This window comes from Heloderma suspectum, chromosome 4 (assembly GCF_057233095.1).
Source record: "Heloderma suspectum isolate Gila_16-S chromosome 4, 16-S_ref, whole genome shotgun sequence".
Lineage (NCBI taxonomy): Eukaryota > Metazoa > Chordata > Lepidosauria > Squamata > Helodermatidae > Heloderma > Heloderma suspectum.
Window position 1 is genome coordinate 311,224,909 of NC_139461.1, and position 21,206 is coordinate 311,246,114.

Sequence of the window (21,206 nt, forward strand, 5' to 3'; positions counted from 1 at the left end):
GCAAGCCACCCTCGCTGGGTTTTGATGACACAAGAAGCCATGACCAGTAAGGATAATTTGGTAAATCGGGCAACATGCAACTGGCATGCGCTGGAGTGGTTAACAAGCCACTGTGGCTTATCAGCCACCCTAGTGTTGTGAGAACCCAGCCACAGTAGCAGAGGGCAAGAGTGCTGTGAGCTCAAGGCTGGGGGCTTCGGGAAGTGCAGTATGCCTCAGTCTGGAAATCTGATGTGGCAAAGTGCAGGATCCCCCCCGGCAGGGGCTGTTATGCTGCGTGCCTCCAAATATTACTGAAATGCTGTCGCCTGAATAGCGCCACCACTGGAACTTTTCACCTCTCCAGGACGCGGGGAGCAACAGAAATATAAAACTGCCTGATTCTGAGTTCAGACCATGTGTCCATCTAATTTCGTACTGTCTACTCCAGCCTTCACCAACCTGTTGCCCTCCAGACTACCACTCTCAGCATTTCCCAGCCAGCAAAGCAGGGTGCAGGTGTGTGTGTGTGGAGGGGGTCTCCCCTGACTGGCAGCAATGCACCTGGGTCCCTGTTCCAGATCTGCAGTAGGGGATAATTTGAACCAGAGGTGCAAGGGATTGAATCCTGCGCTCTGCCACCAGCTTACAGCCCATCCCTTTAAGCTTACAAGCCCATGTGATATCCACCATCCCAACACAGGAAAATGGAATCACAAGAAGCTTCTTAGGGGGCACATGATTATCTTCTGATAGCTATTACTACCTTGGCTGAAGTGAGAGGCACAGTGTGGGGGGCAGGGAGGAAGGAGCTGGAACTTCTTTCTAAAATGAGAAGCACAGAAGTTCAAGTCAATTTGGGAAAAGTGCAGAAAAGGGCAACTAAAATGATCAAGGGGCTGCAGCATCTCCCCTATGAGGAAAGGTGACAAGAGCTGGGACTGTTTAGCTTAGAAAAAGGGTAAGGGGAGACATGATAGCAGTGTACAGAATTATGCGTGGTGTGGAGAATGGATAGGGAGACATTTTTCTCCCCCTTTCAGAGTCCTAGAACCCAGCGGGGTCATCCCATGAAGCTGATTGGTGGGAGAATCAGGACGGATAAAAGCAAGGACTCCTTCACACAGCGCAGAGTCAAACTATGGAATTCGCTACCACAGGATGTAGCGATGGCCACCAATCTGGATGGCTTTAAAAGGGGGTTGGACAAATTCCTGCAGGAGAAGGCTATCCATGGCTACTAGTCCTGATGGCTATGTGCTACCTCCAGTACCAGAGGCAGTGAGCCCATGTACACCAGTTGCTGGGGAACATGGGCGGGAGGGTGCTGTTGCACTCATGCCCTGCTTGTGGGTTTCCCGTGAGCATCTGGTTGGCCACTGTGTGAACAGAAAGCTGGACTAGATGGACCCTGGGTCTGATCCAGCATCAGGGCCCTTCTTATGTTCTAAGTCTGCCAAGAAACCAGCCCCGTTGACTGAGATGGCCCTATCCCTTCATTCCTGGCTGTGGTCACTTGTCCTTGAGTGCGAAGGCCCTCTGCTCATGCTCAGAGGCCATCCCTTCTTTACTGTTGTGCCAAGCTGGCTGGGAATGACAGGCGCTGTAATCCAGCACCGCTGGAGGTCAAAGGGGGGCTGCTTTATTTCTGCGTAAATGCATTTCACTTTTACACATGTCAGCGGTTCAATCCCATCAAGCAACACACCAGCAAATGGTGCCGAACCACCAAGGAGCCTAAAGGAGCCGGGCCTCCGTTGCAGCTCATGCTGGGCGCGCTCGTTGCCTGTGTGCCTCGGCACCTCCATGGCTGCCTCAGCAGGGGGAGCCCCTGCTAAAAAAAAGTTGCTGCTGTTCTTATCTCTGGTATGCAACGTTCACAGAGTGTTGCTGACAGCGTGCTGTAAAGCACACAGGAGCGACTTTGTCTCAGCCTGAAGGATGTGGAGTTTACATGAGATGGACATGTGTCCCGGCCTGCTTCCTGATGCAGCTTTTACCGCGCAATCGCCCTGCCCCATTCGCGGAGGTTTACAGGGATCAGGGACTAGATGAAGTCATCTTCCACTTCAGCCACCCCCACCCCCCACCCCATGACTGAAACTCTGTTAAGGAGGGAAAGCAGGAAGACTTGCAGAAAGCCTTTGGACTAGTAGCGCTAGGAGCCTTCCATCTGGAAGCCGCCTCCGTCTGTAACTGCGTGTAATGTACAGAAGCCCTTCCAGGAAAAAAAGAAGTAATTCTACACTAGATGAATTTGTGCAGAACAGAGGGAACGAGAAGGGGGATTAAGGAAGGTTAGGAAGGAGGGGGTATGCCTATGTACAGCAGGTGCTGGGAAACATGGGCGGGAGGATGCTTTGCACGCCTGCCCTGCTTGTGGGGTCCCAGTCGACAGCTGTTTGGCCACTGTATAAACAGAATGCCGGACGAGATGGAGCCTTGGTCTGATCCAGCAGGGCTCTTCTCACGTTCCTAGGAAAAAGTTAGGCAAGGCACACTTTGAAAAGGAGGAGCTGAAGCAGAGGGTGCTCCCAGACCGAGGGCTCCTAGCGCTTCCGGTCCAAAGGCACTGTGCACTTATTCCATCTTTTTCTCCTGAATGGATTTTCAATGGTAAGAGAAAAGATGGAAGAAGTGGTGGGAAAGCACAGGAGGTTTACAAGTGGAAGACGACATCTAGCCGCCACCAACCCCGTAAAAGTTTATGAATAAAGCTGGCCGATGGCACGATGAAAGCCTCATCTGGACGCACCCGACACAGACAGAGACTGAGAGCCAGTGCTGAGATGCCACTGCGAGCGTAGCAAGGGAGAGGAAGAAGAGCAACGCAAAGCTGTCTGACTGTGCTTCCCTCTACATGTTCCCTGTCCCACCAGTACCGTCTTGTCTTGGTACGGCTCTCCTCCAGGCTGTGCTGTGCAGGGTTTGTCTTCTGCACATTCTCCCCTTAACGGTAGCCCAGCTCCCTCGCCGGATAGCCTGGCTTTGCTTGTGTGCACGTTTGTGAGCCCAGCACAGCAGTGGCAGGAAGGGGTGCAATGTCATGAATCCCGTTGCTGCATGTGTGATACAAGCGAAGCCAGCTAATGCACCGCCATGGGTTTATCATGGGACCTCCGGCCCGCCGTGGGCCCATGGGATGTACTGGCTATGTCCCAAAGAGGAGAGCGGTGGGGCTGGCTGGGTGGGAGGGCCCAACCTTTGGCATGCCCTTCCCTCCAGCTATCACTCTCCAGCTCCCAAAGGCATCACCAGCTCAGCGGCCAATGGCTGGCCCTGGGGAAACAGAGCCCTCTCTGTGTATAAAAAAGGTGGCTTGCAGACGGTTCTGAGGCAGTGAAGGAAGGCTGCTGCATTTCTTGTGGAAAAGCTTTCAGATCCAGATTCCCTGCCTCTCTTTACAGCCTGCTCCCATCTGCATTCCAGGATGAAACCAACTGAAAACTTCAGGTAAGTGCAAATGGGGCAGTTCTCCCTCTCCTCTTTCCACACCACATGAGTGCGCGACATGCAAATAAAGACCCAGGGTGCATTGCTTGGCTTGGAATCAAAGTTCTGCTGAAGAGCATCAGAGCTGCCCTGCTGGATTAGATGGAGGTTCATCTCATGACGCTTCCTGCTTCAACCAGCAGGCCGGCGGCAACGCTTCCTGCAGCGATTGCTGCGGTTGTGTGGAATGCAGTTACAGAGGTGTCCTGGGCTCCTGTCAGATCAGCCTTCCCCAGCCTGGTGCACCAGGTTATGGTGCTTACGATGCACCAGTGGTGCGGTGGAGCCAGGGCTTGCAAGGATGCAGCTCCAGCACTTCTTTTTTTTAAATTAGTAGGGATGCTGACTTCACCTGCCACCCCCACCTCAGACTTCCCGGTTTCCTCTGAGCTTCTCTACAATCCTCACAATAGCTGGGGAAATGGATTTTCCCAGCAACAATACATTGTTCCCTGTTGCAATGCAACGTCTTTAGGTGTGGCTTGGTCTTGAAAGGGCAAGGAAGACCCATGCACTTTACAGAAGACCTGGTCCTGGAGGAGATGAGAGCTGCTGGAACTGGCCTGCTGAACACAGCTGCCTGCACGTCTGGACTTTCCTTAGGGGTGGGGATACTGGGCTGGCCATGATGAACGCCTGCACTTCAAAATTTATCGCTGGGTGTTATTAGCAATAAGCTACCCATGCCGCTGTACCTTAACGAAGCTTTGCTTTTTACATTATTTTAATTCTGGGGCAGGAGGGGCTCTGTGCATGAACAGAGCACAGAGTCTACTAGTCCACTGTCTAGTGCATGAACAAGGGTACTCGCAGCCCACTGTCTCTCTCCACAGCAATCTGCCCCCAAGCTGCAGGGTTTGAGGGCTGGGAGTCAAGGGAGGAAGTTCAGTTAAAGCAGGCTTCCCCAAGCTGGTGCCCTCCAGATGTTTTGGATGAACTCCTATCAGCCCCAGCTACCATGGCCAATAGTCAGGAATGCTAAAAGTTGTAGTCGAAAACATCTGGAGGGTATCAGCTTGGGGAAGGCCGGGTTAAAGCTTAGTCAATATCAATGTGCGCATTTTCTCTACTGCACATCAAAAATGACACTTCAAAAACACATTAAAGAAGCTGGGTATGATAGTCCCCTCTGTAGTCTAATAATAGCTTGGTATTCCCAATTTGTGATTGAATCTAAGTTGCACCTACTATGCATCATGCTACTTTATACTTTACCATCTTAGTAGTTAATGCTTAGTCCATTTCTCCATTGTGAAATAGTGAAATTGACAGAGCGTTAACCAAAGTTAAGCTACTTTTCCACTTTTTTTCTAAGCCCTACCCCCACCTTCAAAAGTTTAATCTTAAAAAACCCTTATTTGGTCGATGGGAGCTCTGCCTCTCCAGTACTGGAGGGCACCTTTCTGTCTCTGTTTAGGGTGCAATGAGCAATGCATTTGTCTCCCCACCCCTCATGACAAAGCACGGGATCATAGGAAGCAGCCTTACATAGCATCAGACCATTGGCCCATCTAGTCCTGTATTGCCAACGCTGGCTGGCAGCATCTCTCCCGGGTTTCAGGCAGGAGTTTTTCCAGCCCCATTTCAAGATGCCAGGGATCAAACCTGGAACCTTCTGCATGCAAAGCAGGGGCTTTGTTGCTGAGCTTCGGCCCCTCCCTCACACAAAGCACATGTGTGATGTCTAAGGATAGCCTTGTGGGATCAGACCAACTTTCCAACTAGTCCAGCATGCTCTTTCCCACAGTGGCCACCCAGATGCCACTGGGAAGCTCATGAGCAAGACATAATAGCTCTTTCTTGCTGCCCCCACCCCCTGGAACTGGCATTCAGACAAATCTAGCACTATACAAGTCTTGCAGGAGTATCACACAAAGGGTAAAATGTGCTTATCCTAAAACTGTATCTGCACAAGCTCTTCACCTAAGGGTATGTTCCAGGGATACGCCGTGCAGAACAATCAAAATATAAGCACACTGTTAGTCAGTGGTTCATATAGAAAAACAGCAGGTGGAAGAGACTCCTTCCCTGGGAGGTAGAAATTTTCCCCCAGTGCGCTTTCAGAAGGATGCAGACAAGCTGGAGAGGGTTCAGAGGAGGGCAACGAAGATGATCAGGGGACTGGAAACAAAGCCCTATGAGGAGAGACTGAAAGAGCTGGGCATGTTTAGCCTTGTGAAGAGAAGACGGAGGGGAGATATGAGAGCGCTCTTCAAGTACTTGAAAGTTTGTCACAGACAGGAAGGCCAGCATCTCTTCTTGATCATCCCAGAGTGCAGGACACGGAATAATGGGCTCAAGTTACAGGAAGACAGATTCCGGCTGAACATCAGGAAACACTTCCTGACTGTTAGAGCAATACGACAATGGAACCAATTACCCAGGGAGGTAGTGGGCTATCCCATACTGGAGGCATTTAAGATGAGGCTGGACAGCCATCTGTCGGGGATGCTCTGACTTGGATTCCAGCATTGAGCAGGGGGTTGGACTCAATGGTCTTGTAGGCCCCTTCCAACCTTACTATTCTATGATTCTATGATCTTGGGACAGGCTGTGGTTACTCTGCAGTGAAAGACTCTCTGTGCATGCTCAGAGGCATTCAGGATTTTGGTATTTTTAATAATGAGGAAGAAGAATGGGCCAGCATTCAAATGGCTGGTTCACACATGTGCATATATCACTTCATTTGTGATCGTTCTTTGATGACTTCCACTGAAGGCTTGAATGGCTTCCATTGAAAATGTGTTTGGGATTACAAAACAGTGTGGAAGTGTTTCAACTGGGGTGATCCAGAAGGCAGCATGGAAGCTGTGTGTCTGTGGTGTTTGGTTTGTGATCACCATTTGATGCTGCAGTTATGCATGTATAAATCCACCCAGAGAGATCACAGCATTCCACAACTGAATATGGATATTTATTGATTAGTAATATTTTATACCTCTTAATAAAATCTCTAAGCGGTTTGCATATAAAAACACTAAAAAAAACCTACTGTTAAAAGTACATGTATAATACAATATAGCAATAAGCAGTTACAACTTACAGAAAACAATAAAACGGAATGGCGTTATGATCAGTTACAAGCCAGGGAAAGCTTGCGTAAACAAGGAAGTTTTCCAAAGGTGTTTAAAACTCACCTCCCAAACTGCACAGGTGAGGGTGTTCTAGTGCAGCAGTCCCCAACCTTTTTGGCACCAGGGACCAGTCTCATGGAAGACAATTTTTCCACGGACCGGGGGGGGGGGGGATGGTTTCGCTGGCGGACGTCTGGCTGCTGGGGTGCAAATGGCGTCTGCGTCCCTGTTCTTTGCAGTGATAGGCTATGTAAAGATTTATGTAGCCTATTACTTGAAGAACAGGGACGCAAATGGCGGATGCCATTTGCATCCCAGTGGCCAGAAGTCCGCCAGCGGCCAGAGCCGGCTGGCAGCTCTGCGGACTCACCGCGGAGTGGAGCTGGCCGTGGCGAGCGAGGATTCGGGGGGGGGGAATGGATCGCCTCCTCCCCTGCCGTGGACCCAAGGTAAGGGGGTTTCGCACACCCCTACTGCGGCCCGGTTCCTAACAGGCCACGGACCAAGACTGGTCCGTGGCCCAAGGGTTGGGGATCCCTGTTCTAGCGGATGTATGTCACTACTGAGAAAACCCCCATCCGTGATGTTACATGGTGATGTTTTGTTGGCTGTGGAATGGCTGAACCCCTGAAGTATCGGAGAGTTCCCAACCTCAGAGGCTCTCTGTTACTCCGCGTGTTTTGTGGACTAAACTTTCATGTCCGAAAGAGATTCTGGGGCTGAGCCCTGATCTACCCTTACTCTGAGTGAACCTTGCTGCTGCTCTTGGATTCTCTCTCGACAGCTTTGAGCACTGCAGAGAGACAGCGGACTGGCTGCTAGCCCACACCAGGCAACGACCCAGAATCGCCATAATCTGTGGCAGTGGACTGGGCCCAGTGGCTGACAGCTTGAAGAACCAGGAGTCTTTCAAATACTCAGACATCCCCCACTTTCCACGCACCACAGGTACTGCTCGCCGCCCCTGCCCTTGCTGGGTGCTGTTGCACCACCGTTCCTTCCAGTGCCTCATCACGCTACCCTAAAAACCGTTCTTTATATGGCACCTTAGTGACTAACAACGTGCCGTGTCCCTTCATCTGTGCGGGCAACGATAACATCGAGCACAATAAAATCAACCAAACTGCACAGCCAATGTATTTCAAAGCTTGTCTCCCACTTAAAGGAAGTTGAGGCTGCAATCCTATATATACCTACCTGGGAGTAAGTCCCACTTCACTCCATAGGACTTACTTCTGAGTAGACATGCATAGGGTTGCACTTTTAGCAGATTTGTTGCACATGCTTCAGTCTGGTAGCCCAGTCTTCCCCAGTCCGGCACCCCCCAAATGTGTTGGACTACAATTCCCATAATCCCCCAGCCAGCATAGGGTTGGGGAAAGATGGCCTAGGCCTTCACTTTCCTTGCTCGGTTGCCAGCTGTAACTGATGGTGCGTGAAGCGGAAAAAAATGGGAGATCAGTTCCATGTCACAGGGCTGGGTTGGCTGTCAGCTTTGCTTAGGGCATTTTTCACACATGAAACTAAAATCGCCTTTTGCATTTCCCATACCTGTCATGCAAATGCAAAACCTTCACAGCAGCTAGAATCTACCTTCAATTTAAAAATAGCTCTTTGCCGCTAAATGAACACATGCACTTTTATGATGCGTGACAGAGCTCATGTGATAGAACCTGGTAGTGATATCCATGTAGGAAACTGGAGTGTGTGTGTGAAGCAACTCTGTTTATGGTTCTACACACACATATGCTGGAGAAGTAACCCCCTTAACAAGGTCAGCTAGACACAACAGGATTACAAACAAATCAAGAATACAATGCACAACCAAAGGCAGACATTTTTGTAGTGAGGGAGCCACCCAATGCCTTTGCCCATGGCTTGTGAACATGCACTCAGGTTTGTACATGAATTACAAAGACTGGGGGGCTGGGGAGGGATTTCCAGTAATTAAACTCCCATTTAGGGAATATCAGCCAATCATCCTGGACAAACAAACAATCTGTTCAACAAAGGATGATCAGCCAGCAAGATGTAAGAGTATGCTTTTTTTCTGGAGAAAGCTTTTTTTTAAATCATATTTATTGATTCAGAAGCATCGAATTTGTTAATTGGCTACTATTTATTTATTTACAATATTTATATACCGCTCCTAATCAGAAGATTTCGGAGCAGTGAACAACTTGATAAAAGAATAAAACAATGGTTAAAAGAGTTAAAACATTTTTTTTAAAAGACAAACCCCAACAAAGTGGAGTTTAATAAACCATGGCTGGTCATGCAAGGAAGGCCTCTTGAAAGAACGTCTTCAGGAGGCACCAGAAGGAACACATTACTAGATTGAAACACATGCAACAAATCCACTAAAAGTGCAGTCCTTGTCCTCCCTACTCATACAAAAGTTCTATGGAGTTCAATGGCACTTACTCCCAGGCAAGTGATTGCAGCCTCCACTTTCTTTAACGGGGAAACAGGCTTCAAAACCCACGGGGTGTGCAGGTCAGTGCAGTTTGATTGATTTTATCAGGTTCAATAATATTGTTGCCAGAGCAGATGAAGTGACGGAGCACCTTGACTCATCAGTAAGGTGCCATATAGAGAACTCTTTATTCTAAACCAGCCTTCCCCAATCTGGCTGGGGAATGCTGGGAGTTGTAGTCCAACACATCTGGAAGGCACGAGGTTGGGGAAGCTGCCCACAGGAAACCCACAAGCAGGACATGAGTGCAACAGCACCCTCCCGCCCATGTTCCCCTCTCCACCCCCTGAAGTATCTGCCAGGGAATGGGAAACTACACCCGGGGGAGGAACTGAACTCTTGTGTCCATGAATGGGCCATTTCTGATTTGGCTGCAATTGTTTATTACACAGCTTGAACTCAGGACTTAATTTGAGCAGCAGCCCGCTGGGGTGTAGCCCTGGATCCTGTTTTAATACCCTGGAACGCGTGAAGACATTAAAAAAGACCATGCCTCTGACTTATCCAGAGTGCTTTCTCCACCCCACTAGGAACATAGGAAGCTGCCTTATACTGAGTCAGACCATGTCTTGATTTAGCCCAGTATTGGACTGACGAGTAGCAGCTCTCCAGAGTTTCAGACAGGAATCTTTCCTAGCCCTATTGGGAGATGTCAGGATTGAAATTGGGATCTTCTGCAGGCAAAGCACGTGCTCTGCCACTGAGCAATCACCATGAACCCCGCACTTATCTGGGGTTAGGTGAGGAGCCTCGTTTGAAAAATTAAGCACTGGTGATGACTTTCCTGTGCTTGATCTCTCTTCCTCTTTGAGCCTAGCAGTTTTCAAGGAATGCCACTGATTTTTGTGTTGGCCAGCCCTAGGAAGGGCCACGAGCAAGGAGGCTCTCCGACTTTAGGCCACTCATGTTATACCTGCTCTCTCTTCAGTGACAGGCCATGACGGGCATCTCATTTTCGGGGAGCTGAGAGGCAAGCAGTGTGTTTCCATGAAGGAGCGCTTCCACTTGTATAAGGGATACCCTCTTTGGGAGGTAGGCAGGCCAGCTGATGTGGAATTCATTCATTTATGAAAAAGTCTTCCAGAGAGCTTCAGTAGCCATGTGGGAACTTGAACCGAGGTCTCCTCCGTCCCAGTCCAACAGCTACACCACACTGGTCCTCACTGGAATGACTTGGACTGGAGCAGTGGCCTCAGCAGTGGAAACCCATGTGCCAGACTTGATGGGAATGTTTTCACACCAGTTTCCAGGCTGATCTGAAAGGATGGAGCCACTTTCATTGCAAATGTTTTTCTGGTATTTGTAATTGGATAACCTAGCTGGCTTTTTATTTTTATAATTATGATGATTGTTTGTTCCATATCTGTAAGCTGCTTTGAGCTATGAAAACATGATATGCAAATATTTTAAATGAACAAATAGGAACTTAACTGGCAGACGAAAAGGTGAGGAAGTGCTTCTCCAGAGAAGTACCAAAGGCTTCAGCGTCCTCCTGTTACGCACCTGCCACTTCTCCAAGCAGCGAGCCGTTGCAGGAGCAGCACTGCAGGGTTTAGTATTCTGCAAATGAGAGAGCGCTGGAGATTTCGGGCATCTTCGCAATATTTGTTTATTTCGAATATACAATCAGAGCATAAGTTGTGTTCCTGCATTGGTAGCAGATATGTTACCTTACATCACATCCCCAGAGAAAGATCCTGCATGCCAATACACTCCATTTCCAGCCAATTCACAGCGCTTGCTCTCTCTCTGCCTCTCGTTTCCCATTCAAACTCCAAAGCTGCCTTTTTTGCTGTCTTTGCTCCTTTCCCCTCTGCTGGAGAGGGGTGATTTCCTCCATGCTCTGATGACCCTTCCAATGCACAGAGAGATTCCCAGTCATCCGAAGCATATATCCTAACCGTTGCCTCCCACTGATGAAACATTGACCAAGCATCCAGGATTATTAGCCAGTGATCTACCTAACGAAGGAATGGTTGGCCAGGAGCACTAATCATGCCTTTGGAATTTGTTGTTGTTGTTGTTCAGTCATTAAGTCATGTCCGACTCTTCATGACCCCATGGACCATAGCACACCAGGCCTTTCTGGTTATTTCTTACCCCGAATAAGCTAAAAATGCTATAAGGACAACATAAAAACTGATCAAAGAACTAGAATATAATCTGATTCATTTGTTGGACCTTTAAAGATGACTGGGTGTTAAAAAAAAGGGGGGGACGGGGAGAGGTTTAGGATACAATTCTATGCGAATTTAGACAGAAAAAGCCCTAAAACTCCCAGCATGCCTCAGCCATGCTGGCTGGAGGATGCTGGGAGTTGTAGGACTTTTTCTGTCAAAACATGCATGGATTGCACCCTTAGGATGCTCTCCAGATGTATTAGACTACAACCCTCATCATCCCCAGCCAGCATGGTCACTGCCATTGCCCGTGCTGGCTCAGGGTAATGGGAGTTATAGTCTCACATCATGAGGGCACCAGGTTGGGGGAGGTGCAACAGGACTTGTCTTGGAAACTGTTTTGTTCGAAGTGATTTCTGGTGGTAGCAGAACTCTGATTGCAGTGCATGATCTGCTCTGCCTGTATGAGACCCTCGTGGGTGACAGCTTGGAGATGTGAACACCCGCTTGTTAAAAATCTTAATAAAAATTGTTAATGTGTTTTTTTTTAAGAGATGAGAAAGAAAAAATCAAGAAAAAACAATTTCCCCTTCATCCAGCCTTCCCATCTCTGGGATATCTGCAACATGGAGTGATTATTTACACATGCGAAATTGCCCGTAACAAGACCTGATGGGGGGGGGGGGTGTCAGAGCTACACCCAGATGTTCCGCTTTTGAACAAACGAGGAGGAGCAGACATCTTGCTGCACTTGATGTAAATGTGTTTCATCCTGCCCTCTTTCCCAGGTCACTTTCCCGATCTGGGTGTTTAAACTCATGGGCATCGAGATGCTGGTGGTGACCAATGCTGCTGGCGCCTTGGCAGATTCGTACAGCCCCGGCAACCTCATGATAATCCGCGACCACATCAACTTGCTGGGCTTGGCCAGGCAAAACCCGTTGCTGGGGCCCAATGAGGAGTGGTAAGTGCCATGTGGCAGCAGCCTGGCCAGGGGTGCGCGCGTGCGTGTGTGTGTGTGTGTGTGTGTGTGTGAGAGAGAGAGAGAGAGCAAAGCCCCTGGTCATACGAAGAAGGTAGGAAGCTGCTGATACACTGAGCCAGGGCATTGGTGCCTCTAGCCTGCTATTGCTTACTCTGGCCAGCAATAGCTCTCCAGGGTCCCAGGCAGAGGGACAACTTGCCCAGCCCTGCTGTGCAATCCTTTTATGTGGAGATGCCAGGAATTAAACCTTCTGCATTTGAGGTGTGTGGTCTACCACTCAGCTCTGGTTCATGAACTGGAATCCAGATTTTCCCTCTTGTGTCCCATCTTTCTGAAAGCGCATTCTGGGCGGCCATCCCAAACCATGCTGGCTTTGACAGGCTCATTATTGCCCCCTTCCAACAAGCGAGCACCCTGCTGGCTCTAAACTTTCTTAATGCACATATATAAAGTGTATATGTTGTATACCATCACACTGGTTTTACTTAAGCTAAATATTGGCCTGTTTGGGGTGGGACAAGTGGATTGGGGGGCGGGGGAGGCCCACTAAAGGGACTTTTTCCTCACCCTGCCTTGAGGCTATTCAGTTTTAGGGCTCCATCACAGAGGTGGAGAATTCCACATCAATGCTGGTTCTTTCCCCACCTGGTATCACTGTAGGACTGGGTCATTCTCTTTAGATGGCTGTCCCCGTCGCGTTATTTTTCATTTCTTTCCTTCTCACGGGGGGGTGATGCCGCTCAGAGGCATCGCCACCTTTCCGTGAAGAAGCATTACACGTGCTCGGGGTGTAGCGATAATTCCTCCCTGGTTCCTGCCCCTTTCCCTCCCTTTGCACATCTTGGTGGATGAGGACTGACACGCAGACAGCCCTCCCCCATCTCCTCTGGCCCCCTGCCTCCCTGTTCAGTGTTTTTGACAATCTCTGCCATTTATTCAGCTGGTTACTCGCTGGGAATGCACAGCAGGAGCGGCGTCCCAGCAGGTTGGAAGGCAGCACGCTGCTCTGCCGACCTGCCGTTCTGCTGCCTTGTTCAGAATGCTGCAAGCCAAAACTGGCGAGGACCCAAAATGGTACAGGCGCTAGAAGGCAACATGTCCCACAGCCCGTCACCACTGCCTTCGCCATCATGACCACACCCCCAACCACTCAAAAGAACCGTGCAGAGCCTCCAACACACAGAGGTTCATTCGCACTAGGGGAGAAATACATGGGGAGGTCATGGCGCTCCATTTGCACATGTATTCTGAAAAGTACTACATTTTTTCCATTTAAGGAAAACACAGGATAGGTGGGTGGAAATGGTGGGATAATGACTGGACAATGACGACGTCATGTAATGGATCTACACAATTCAATGAGTGGCCAGTCATGAATGTGCAATAAACTGGAGGCGTAGAGACCCTTAGTTCTTTAGTACCTCCAAAGGCACCCACACAGCTGTCCACTCCCTGCCCCTTTCAAAAATTTATTTTCAATAAAAAGCTTAAAGAACATTAGGGTGCCAGGTTCTCCTTCCTGTTCCTGAACCTGTGACTGATCAGCTGTTCAGCAGGCAGGAAGAAAAAGAAGGATTTAATATCTTAATATCTAAAAGGGTCCCCAACCTTTTTAGACCAGTGGGCACATTTGGGAATTTGAGAATGTGGGCACCACCACAAAATGGCTCCCACGGAGGATGTGGCTAGCCATACAATGGCTGCTGTGAGACCTGGCTAGTCCAAGCTAAGCTAACAGGATGGCAAAGGAGTAGAGGGGAGAGAAAGAGCAAGGCTAGAGGCTGGGATGGGATGGGGGAGAAACAGTGAGGTAAAGGGTAGGAGAGAGAAATAGAGAAGCTAGAGGCTGACAGAGAGGGAGGGGGAAAGAGCCAGGCAAAGGAGTAGCAGGGAGAGAAATAGCAAGACTCGAGACTAGAAATGGAGAGAAAGAAGACTGTACTAACCTTTTCCAAGGTTTTTCTTCCAACAATTTTTTTGAAGGGGGCAGGGAGGCAAGAGCTCTGTGGGCACCATTGGGGGTCCCCGCCATTGTACCTGCGGACTCCACATTGGGCACCCCTGGGCTAGATGGCCTTCAAGGCCCCCTCCAACTCTGGATTTCTCAGGCCCTATCTAGCTCCAAGTCCGGACGCCAGTTTTCCTTGTGAATCACAACACCCTGTTCTTTCTTCAGGTTTGGCCCTCGCTTCCCCGCCCTCTCTGATGCTTACGACAGGAAGATCCGCACTTTGGCCAAGGAGACAGCCAGGCATCTGGGATACACCTCCTTTGTCAGAGACGGAGTGTATTGCATGGTTGGCGGCCCCAGCTTTGAATCTGATGCAGAAGCCCAGCTGCTGCACTTGCTGGGGGCAGATGCTGTCGTTAAGGAACGGCAGCACAGCTGGAAGCCAAGGCTCTGTATTGCCGCTAAACCTCAACACACACACCCTGATCACAGGAGCAGCAGCGAGGATGCCTTCTCCTCTGTTGTTGTTGTTCAGTCATGTCCGACTCTTCATGACCCCATGGACCAGAGCACGCCAGGCCTTCCTGTCCTGCGCTCTCTCCCGGAGCGTGCTCAAGTTCATATTCATTGCATCCGTGATGCTATCTAGCCATCTCATCCTCTGCCGTCCCCTTCTCCTTTTGCCTTCAGTCTTTCCCAGCATCAGGGTCTTTTCCAGAGAGTTTTCTCTTCGCATTAGGTGGCCAAAATATTTGAGCTTCAGTTTCAGTATCTGTCCTTCCAATGAGCACTCAGGGTTGATTTCCTTCCAATTAGTTGCTGGGAGAATTGCTGGGAGTATAATAGTTCTCCCAGCAATCTTAATTCCGACCTCTGATTCATCCAACCCGGCATTTCTCATGATGTACTCTGCATATAAGTTAAATAAGCAGGGTGACAATATGCAGCCTTGTCGTACTCCTTTCCCAATTTTGAACCAATCGGTTGTTCCATCTCTGGTTCTTACTGTTGCTTCTTGAACCTCGTACAGGTTTCTCAGGAGACAGATAAGGTGGTCTGGTACTCCCATCACTTTAAGAATTTGCCACAGTTTGTTGTGATCCACACAATCAAAGGCTTTAGCGTAGTCAATGAAGCAGAAATAGACGTTTTTCTGGAATTCTCTTGCTTTCTCCATGATGCAGCGAATGTTGGCGATTTGATCTCTAGTTCCTCTGCCTCTTCGAAACCCAGCTTGTACTTCTGGTAGTTCTCGGTTCGCATACTGCTGAAGCCTAGCTTGTAGGATTTTGAGCATCACCTTGCTGGCATGTGAAATGAGCACAATTCTGCGGTAGTTTGAACATTCTTTGGCATTGCCCTTCTTTGGAATTGGAATGTAAACTGACCTTTTCCAGTCTTGCGGCCATTGTTGAGTGTTCCAAATTTGTTGGCATATTGAATGCAGCACTTTAACAGCATCATTTTTTAGGATTGTAAATTGCTCAGCTGGAATACTGTCATCTCCACTAGCTTTGTTGTTAGTAATGCTTCCTAAGGCCCACTTGACTTCACTCTCGAGGATGTCCGGCTCAAGTTCAGTGACTGCACTATCATGGCTATCAGGGACATTCAGATCTTTCCTGTATAGTTCTTCTGTGTATTCTTGCCACCTCTTCTTAATCTCATCTGCTTCTGTTAGGTCCCTGCCTTCTTTGTCCTTTATCATGCCTGTCTTTGCACAAAATGTTCCCTTGAGATCTCCGATTTTCTTGAAGAGATCTCTAGTCTTTCCCATTCTGTTGTTTTCCTCGATTTCTTTGCATTGTTCATTTAAGAAGGCCTTCTTGTCTCTCCTTGCTATTCTCTGGAACTCTGCATTCAGTTGGGTATATCTTCTCCTTTCTCCCTTGCTTTTCGCTTCCCTTCTTTCCTCAGCTACTTGTAAAGCCTCATCAGACAGCCACTTGGCTTTCTTGCATTTCTTTTTCTTTGGGATGGATTTCGTTGCTGCCTCCTGAACAATGTTACGGACCTCTGTCCATAGTTCCTCAGGCACTCTGTCTATCAGGTCTAATCCCTCAAATCTATTCCTCACCTCCACTGTATATTCATAAGGGATATGATTTAGGTCATACCTGAATGGTTTAGTGGTTTTCCCTACGTTCTTCAATTTCAGCCGAAATTTTGCAAGAAGCAGCTCATGATCTGAGCCACAGTCAGCTCCAGGTCTTGTTTTGACTGACTGTATAGAGCTTCTCCATCTTTGGCTGCAAAGGACATAATCCATCTGATTTCGATATTGACCATCTGGTGATGTCCATGTGTAGAGTCGCCTCTTGTGCTGTTGGAAAAGAGTGTTTGCTATGATCAGCATGTTCTCCTGGCAAAACTCTATTAGCTTTTGTCCTGCTTCATTTTGTACACCAAGGCCATGCCTGCCTGTTATCCCAGTGATTTCTTGACTTCCTACTTTAGCATTCCAATCCCCTATGATGAAGAGGACATCTTTTTTTGGTGTTAGTTCTAGAAGGTGTTGTAGGTCTTCATAGAACCGATCAACCTCAGCTTCTTCGGCATCAGTGGTTGGGGCATAGACTTGAATTACTGTGATGTTGAATGGTTTGCCTTGGATTCGTACTGAGATCATTCTATCGTTTTTAAATTGTACCCCAGTACTGCTTTTCCCACCCTTTTGTTGACTATGAGTGCTACTCCATTTCTTCTAAGGGATTCTTGCCCACAATAGTAGATATGATGGTCACCTGAATTAAATTCGCCCATGCCTGTCCATTTTAGTTCACTGATTCCCAAGATGTCGATGTTCAATCTTGCCATCTCATGTTTGACCACCTCCAGCTTACCCTGATTCATTGATCTGACATTCCAGGTTCCTAAACAATATTGTTCTTTACAGCATCGGATTTTCTTTTCACCACCAGACACATCCACAGCTGAGTGTCCTTTCGGCTTTGGCCCAGCCGCTTCACTCTTTCTGGCGCTACTTGGAAACACCCTCTGCTCTTCCCCAGTAGTATATTGGACACCTTCCGACCTGAGGGGCTCATCTTCCGGCGTCATCTCTTTTAGCCTTGTAATACGTTCCATGAGGTTTTCTTGGCAAGAATACTGGAGTGGGTTGCCATTTCCTTCTCCAGTGACATTTTGTCAGAACTCTCTGCCATGACCTGTCCGTCTTGGGTGGCCCTGCACGGCATAGCTTATGGCTTCGCTGAGTTACGCAAGCCCCTTCGCCACAACAAGGCAATGATCCATGAAGGGGTCTTCTCCTCTGGGGCGTTATTTATTTCTTTTATCTGCAGAATTTATTGACCGCTCTCCAGACGAAACTCCTAGAGCGGCTTACAAAGCTAAAACAATAAAAACGCAATAAAACAATTGCACAAAAGCAGGCTAGAGAACCTGCACAAAATAACATTCATAAGCTCAGGCTGCAGTCTTGCATGCACTTACCTGGGAGTAAGTTCCATTGAACTTAATGGGACTTCCTTCAGAGCAGACCTGCATAAGATTGCACTGTAAAACATCGAAAAGCCTGGGCAAGTAAAAAGGCTGTTAAGGGCCCAGTCCTATGCATATTTAGACTGAAAAAAGTCCTACAACTTCCTGCATTCTCCAGCCACCATAGGAGTTGTAGGACCTTTTTCTAACACAAGTAAAGGCACAGACCTCAAGAAAAGATTTGGCTCATGACTGCAAATTGCTATGTGAAATTTAGCCCCACCCTTCCCATCTACTTCGCTTCAGCCCTGTCCTTTGATTCCCAGGCTCACATCCCCCAAACCGCTCCACTTACTTTTCAATATTCTTCCCCTTTTCTCACCAACAGTAGAAGGGCCAAAGATGGCAACTTGTGGCCCTCCAGATCGCCTCACCATTGGCCATGCTGACTAGGGCTGAGGGGAGTTTTAGCCAAAAATCTGGAGGGCCTCAAATTGCCCACCTTCTGCCTATGATAGGGGTTTTCCCCAAATAAACAGAACTTCTATTTACTCACAGTAGATCCACTCATTTTTAATATTCCATGACTAACCTTTACCCTTCCTGAATTATATTTTACGGAGGGGCTGTATTTCTGTGGTGGAGCACATACCTTGCATACAGAAGACTCCAAGCTCAATACCTCCAGCTAAAAGGGGCCAGGTAATAGGTGCTGGAGCAATTCTCACATCAGGAAAGGTTGCAAAAACGTTTGGGGCTTTTTAGCTTAGAAAAGAGCCAAGTCCCCTGACCCCCTATGGAAGAGGCGTATGAAATTATGTATGGTGTGGAAGAAGTGGATAAGGAGACTTTTTCTCCCTCTCCCATCATACTAGGACCCAGTTCATTTATTTATTAACATTTATATGCCACATTACTTGCTAAAAAATATTAAAAACTACACATTTTAAGAGGTTGAAGATGCATTTTATACCCTTTCTAAAGACCAAGAGAGTGGGGGTCATTGTAGTTCTTGAGGGAGCCAATTCCATAGTTTCGGGGCAACACAAGAGAAGCCCCTTTCATGGTGCCAGACAAATGGGCCTCTGTGGGTCATGGTGCCCTCAAAGGGACCTCTCCTACAGAACTTAATACTCTGGTAGGTCATATCCCACGAAGCGGAATGGTGGGGGATTCAGGACAGAAAAAAGGAAAGACTTCTTCACACAGCACTCAAACTATGGAATTTGCTACCATAAGATGTAGTGATGACAACCAACTTGGACTTTAAAGGGGATTAGCCAGATTTCTGGAGGATAAGGCTACCAGCAATGGCTATATATTACTTCCAGTATCAGAGGCAGTATGTCTCTGCATACCGGTTGCTGGGGAACACAAGTGGGTGGATGCAATTGCATTCATGTCCCTGTTGTAAGCTTCCCTTTGGGGAATCTGGTTGGCCACTGTGTGAACAGAATGCTGGACTAGGGAGGCCTCTGGTCTGATCCAGCAGAGCTCTTTCAAGGGAGCAATCCTACTGGGATAGGTGGCTGCCTCTGAACTCGGAGGCGACCGCCTATCCCATGCAGGGCAGGAGAAGCACGGAGGGGATTGTCCCCTCCACGCTTCAGCCACCCTGCATTTGCAGCTAGACAGCCGATTTTGGCTATCTAGCCATGGGAAGGCAGAGCGGGGGAAGCGGCTGCCGGATGACACATAGGATGTGTCGTACTGGCATTTCCGCCTTCTCTGCCCTGGAACGCCCCCAGGGATGCCCCATTTTTGCCGCTCTGCACTCCTCTTCTGAGTGTGGAGCACAGGGGAAAGGCAGGAAGGTCAGTTCCCGGAAACTGACGTATCCTATGGCCGTCTAGCCGCTGACTAGCGGCCATAGGATTGCACCCTTAAGTTCTTATAAAGTGAAAGACCTCTGCCTGAGACTGCTCATTGGCGCAGGCAATACTGGGAGAAATGAATAGCCTGACCTGATGTCAGGTGCCTTCCTGGAATGTTCATGAACATTCTATGACATCCCAATAACTTGTCCAACAACTGTTGTGGATGAGAAGACTGCCAAATTGCCATTTCCAACATTCTTTTGCTTCAGTTGATCCAGCTGTAGTTCATCTTGAAATAGCTCAACTATTTTGGCCACCTAATGCGAAGAGAAAACTCTCTGGAAAAGACCCTGATGCTGGGAAAGACTGAAGGCAAAAGGAGAAGGGGACAGCAGAGGATGAGATGGCTAGATAGCATCACCGATGCAATGAATATGAACTTGAGCACGCTCCGGGAGAGAGCGCAGGACAGGAAGGCCTGGCGTGCTCTGGTCCATGGGGTCACGAAGAGTCGGACACGACTGAACGACTGAACAACAACAACAAAGTGTGCAGAGGTAAGGGCTCATTGTAAAGTCCTGAGCCGGTAAGGTTTTATTTATTTTATTTTATGTATTCATTACATTTATATCCTGTCATTGTTCCTCTTGCAATGAACCCAAGGCAACTTACATGATCCTCCTCCTCCTCCTCTCTATTCTATCCTCACAACTCCGTGAGGTAGGTGAGGCTGAGAGTTGCTTCCCATTTCCTTTTAGGAATGAGCACTGCAGCGGAAGTTGTCATAGCCAGGCACTGTGGACTCCGGGTCTTTGGCCTCTCACTGATCACCAACAAGGTGACCAAGGGCTACAATGCTAAAGAAAGTGTTGACCATCACGGTGTGCTGGAAGTGTGCCAGGGGGAAGGGCCCACACTCCAGACATTCCTCATAGAACTGGTGGGCAGACTGGACTGTAGCAGCAACAGTGATGAGAAAGACGCCAAGACCTCTTATCAGGATGGAGCCTAAAAGCAGCTCTGGATGCCAGCGTTGGGGAGTTGGCGACTTGGGCAGCAAGGGGAGAGTCATCCACCAGAATCCAAACAGAACTGGGGCTGAGGGTCCAATATCTTCACCTCACCTGTTTTGACACCAGCTATTGGGCATGGAAAGATTTCCAATTTCTTCGTTTTGTTGTAAGTTGCCCTTTCCTTCCTTAGTCTTACAAGCCTACAGACGCTGGGGAACAGATGTAAGGTGCTGGCTGCTCCCTGGAGGAATAAATAAAAATTCACACTGCAGTGATTTTTTTTAAAAGATACATTTAAACTGGTTTAACTCTTGCTTTTTTCTGGGCTTCCTAGAGGAGAACCTGGAAACTCAGTGGTGGTGCTAGGGATCTCGAACAGAAAATTCTCAGTATCACACACAAACATACAGAGCCGCCTCGAGTGCCACGTTTTGGTAGGAAGGTGGGCTATAAATCAAATAAATACCCCAAGAGCTCCCTGTGGAAGGCGGGTGGAGGCAGGAGCCAAGCCGCTTTCAGTCGGGCTGAGCGTGTTCCAGCCTTTCCCGATGCAATGTGCGTCAGTTACGTTGGGAGGGCAAATCCCCTCATCCCCAGCTAGCATGGCCATGGGTGGCTGGGGGCGATGGGAGCTGTAGCTCAACATGTGGGGGGGTGCCGGGTCGGGGAGGCAGTAGCCTTAATGCAGCCTCCGCCAACCTAGTACTACAACCTCCACCAGCCTGAGGCAGCGTGCTTTGCTCCGTGCAGCCCCTAGCACTGCTTAACACTGCCGACAAAGGCCGCACAGGGCGCCCGAGCAACTTGGCTCGCGCGCGGGGGGGGCCACGCACGCACGCGCCCCCCCTTACGACGTCT

At 48.7% G+C, this 21,206-nt stretch overlaps 1 protein-coding gene across 1 annotated transcript; it reads left to right on the plus strand.

Moving 5' to 3' along the window:
- Positions 1-3,409: 3,409 nt before the first annotated feature.
- LOC146349037 (purine nucleoside phosphorylase-like) lies at positions 3,410-20,347 on the plus strand. The gene is made up of 7 exons (XM_084854524.1): positions 3,410-3,432; positions 7,330-7,493; positions 9,950-10,053; positions 11,930-12,105; positions 14,303-14,492; position 14,784; positions 20,094-20,347. The coding sequence occupies exons 1-7, from the start codon at positions 3,410-3,412 to the stop codon at positions 20,345-20,347; spliced, it is 912 nt and encodes a 303-aa protein (XP_084710650.1).
- The last annotated feature ends 859 nt before the right edge of the window (positions 20,348-21,206 follow it).

Excerpts from the sequence above, each read along its gene's own strand:
- LOC146349037 (XM_084854524.1), top strand. The coding sequence starts at position 3,410 with ATGAAACCAACTGAAAACTTCAG. Across the intron at positions 10,054-11,929 it reads AGGGATACCCTCTTTGGGAG|GTCACTTTCCCGATCTGGGT; the intron begins GTAGGCAGGCCA and ends CCTCTTTCCCAG. Across the intron at positions 12,106-14,302 it reads CTGGGGCCCAATGAGGAGTG|GTTTGGCCCTCGCTTCCCCG; the intron begins GTAAGTGCCATG and ends TTCTTTCTTCAG.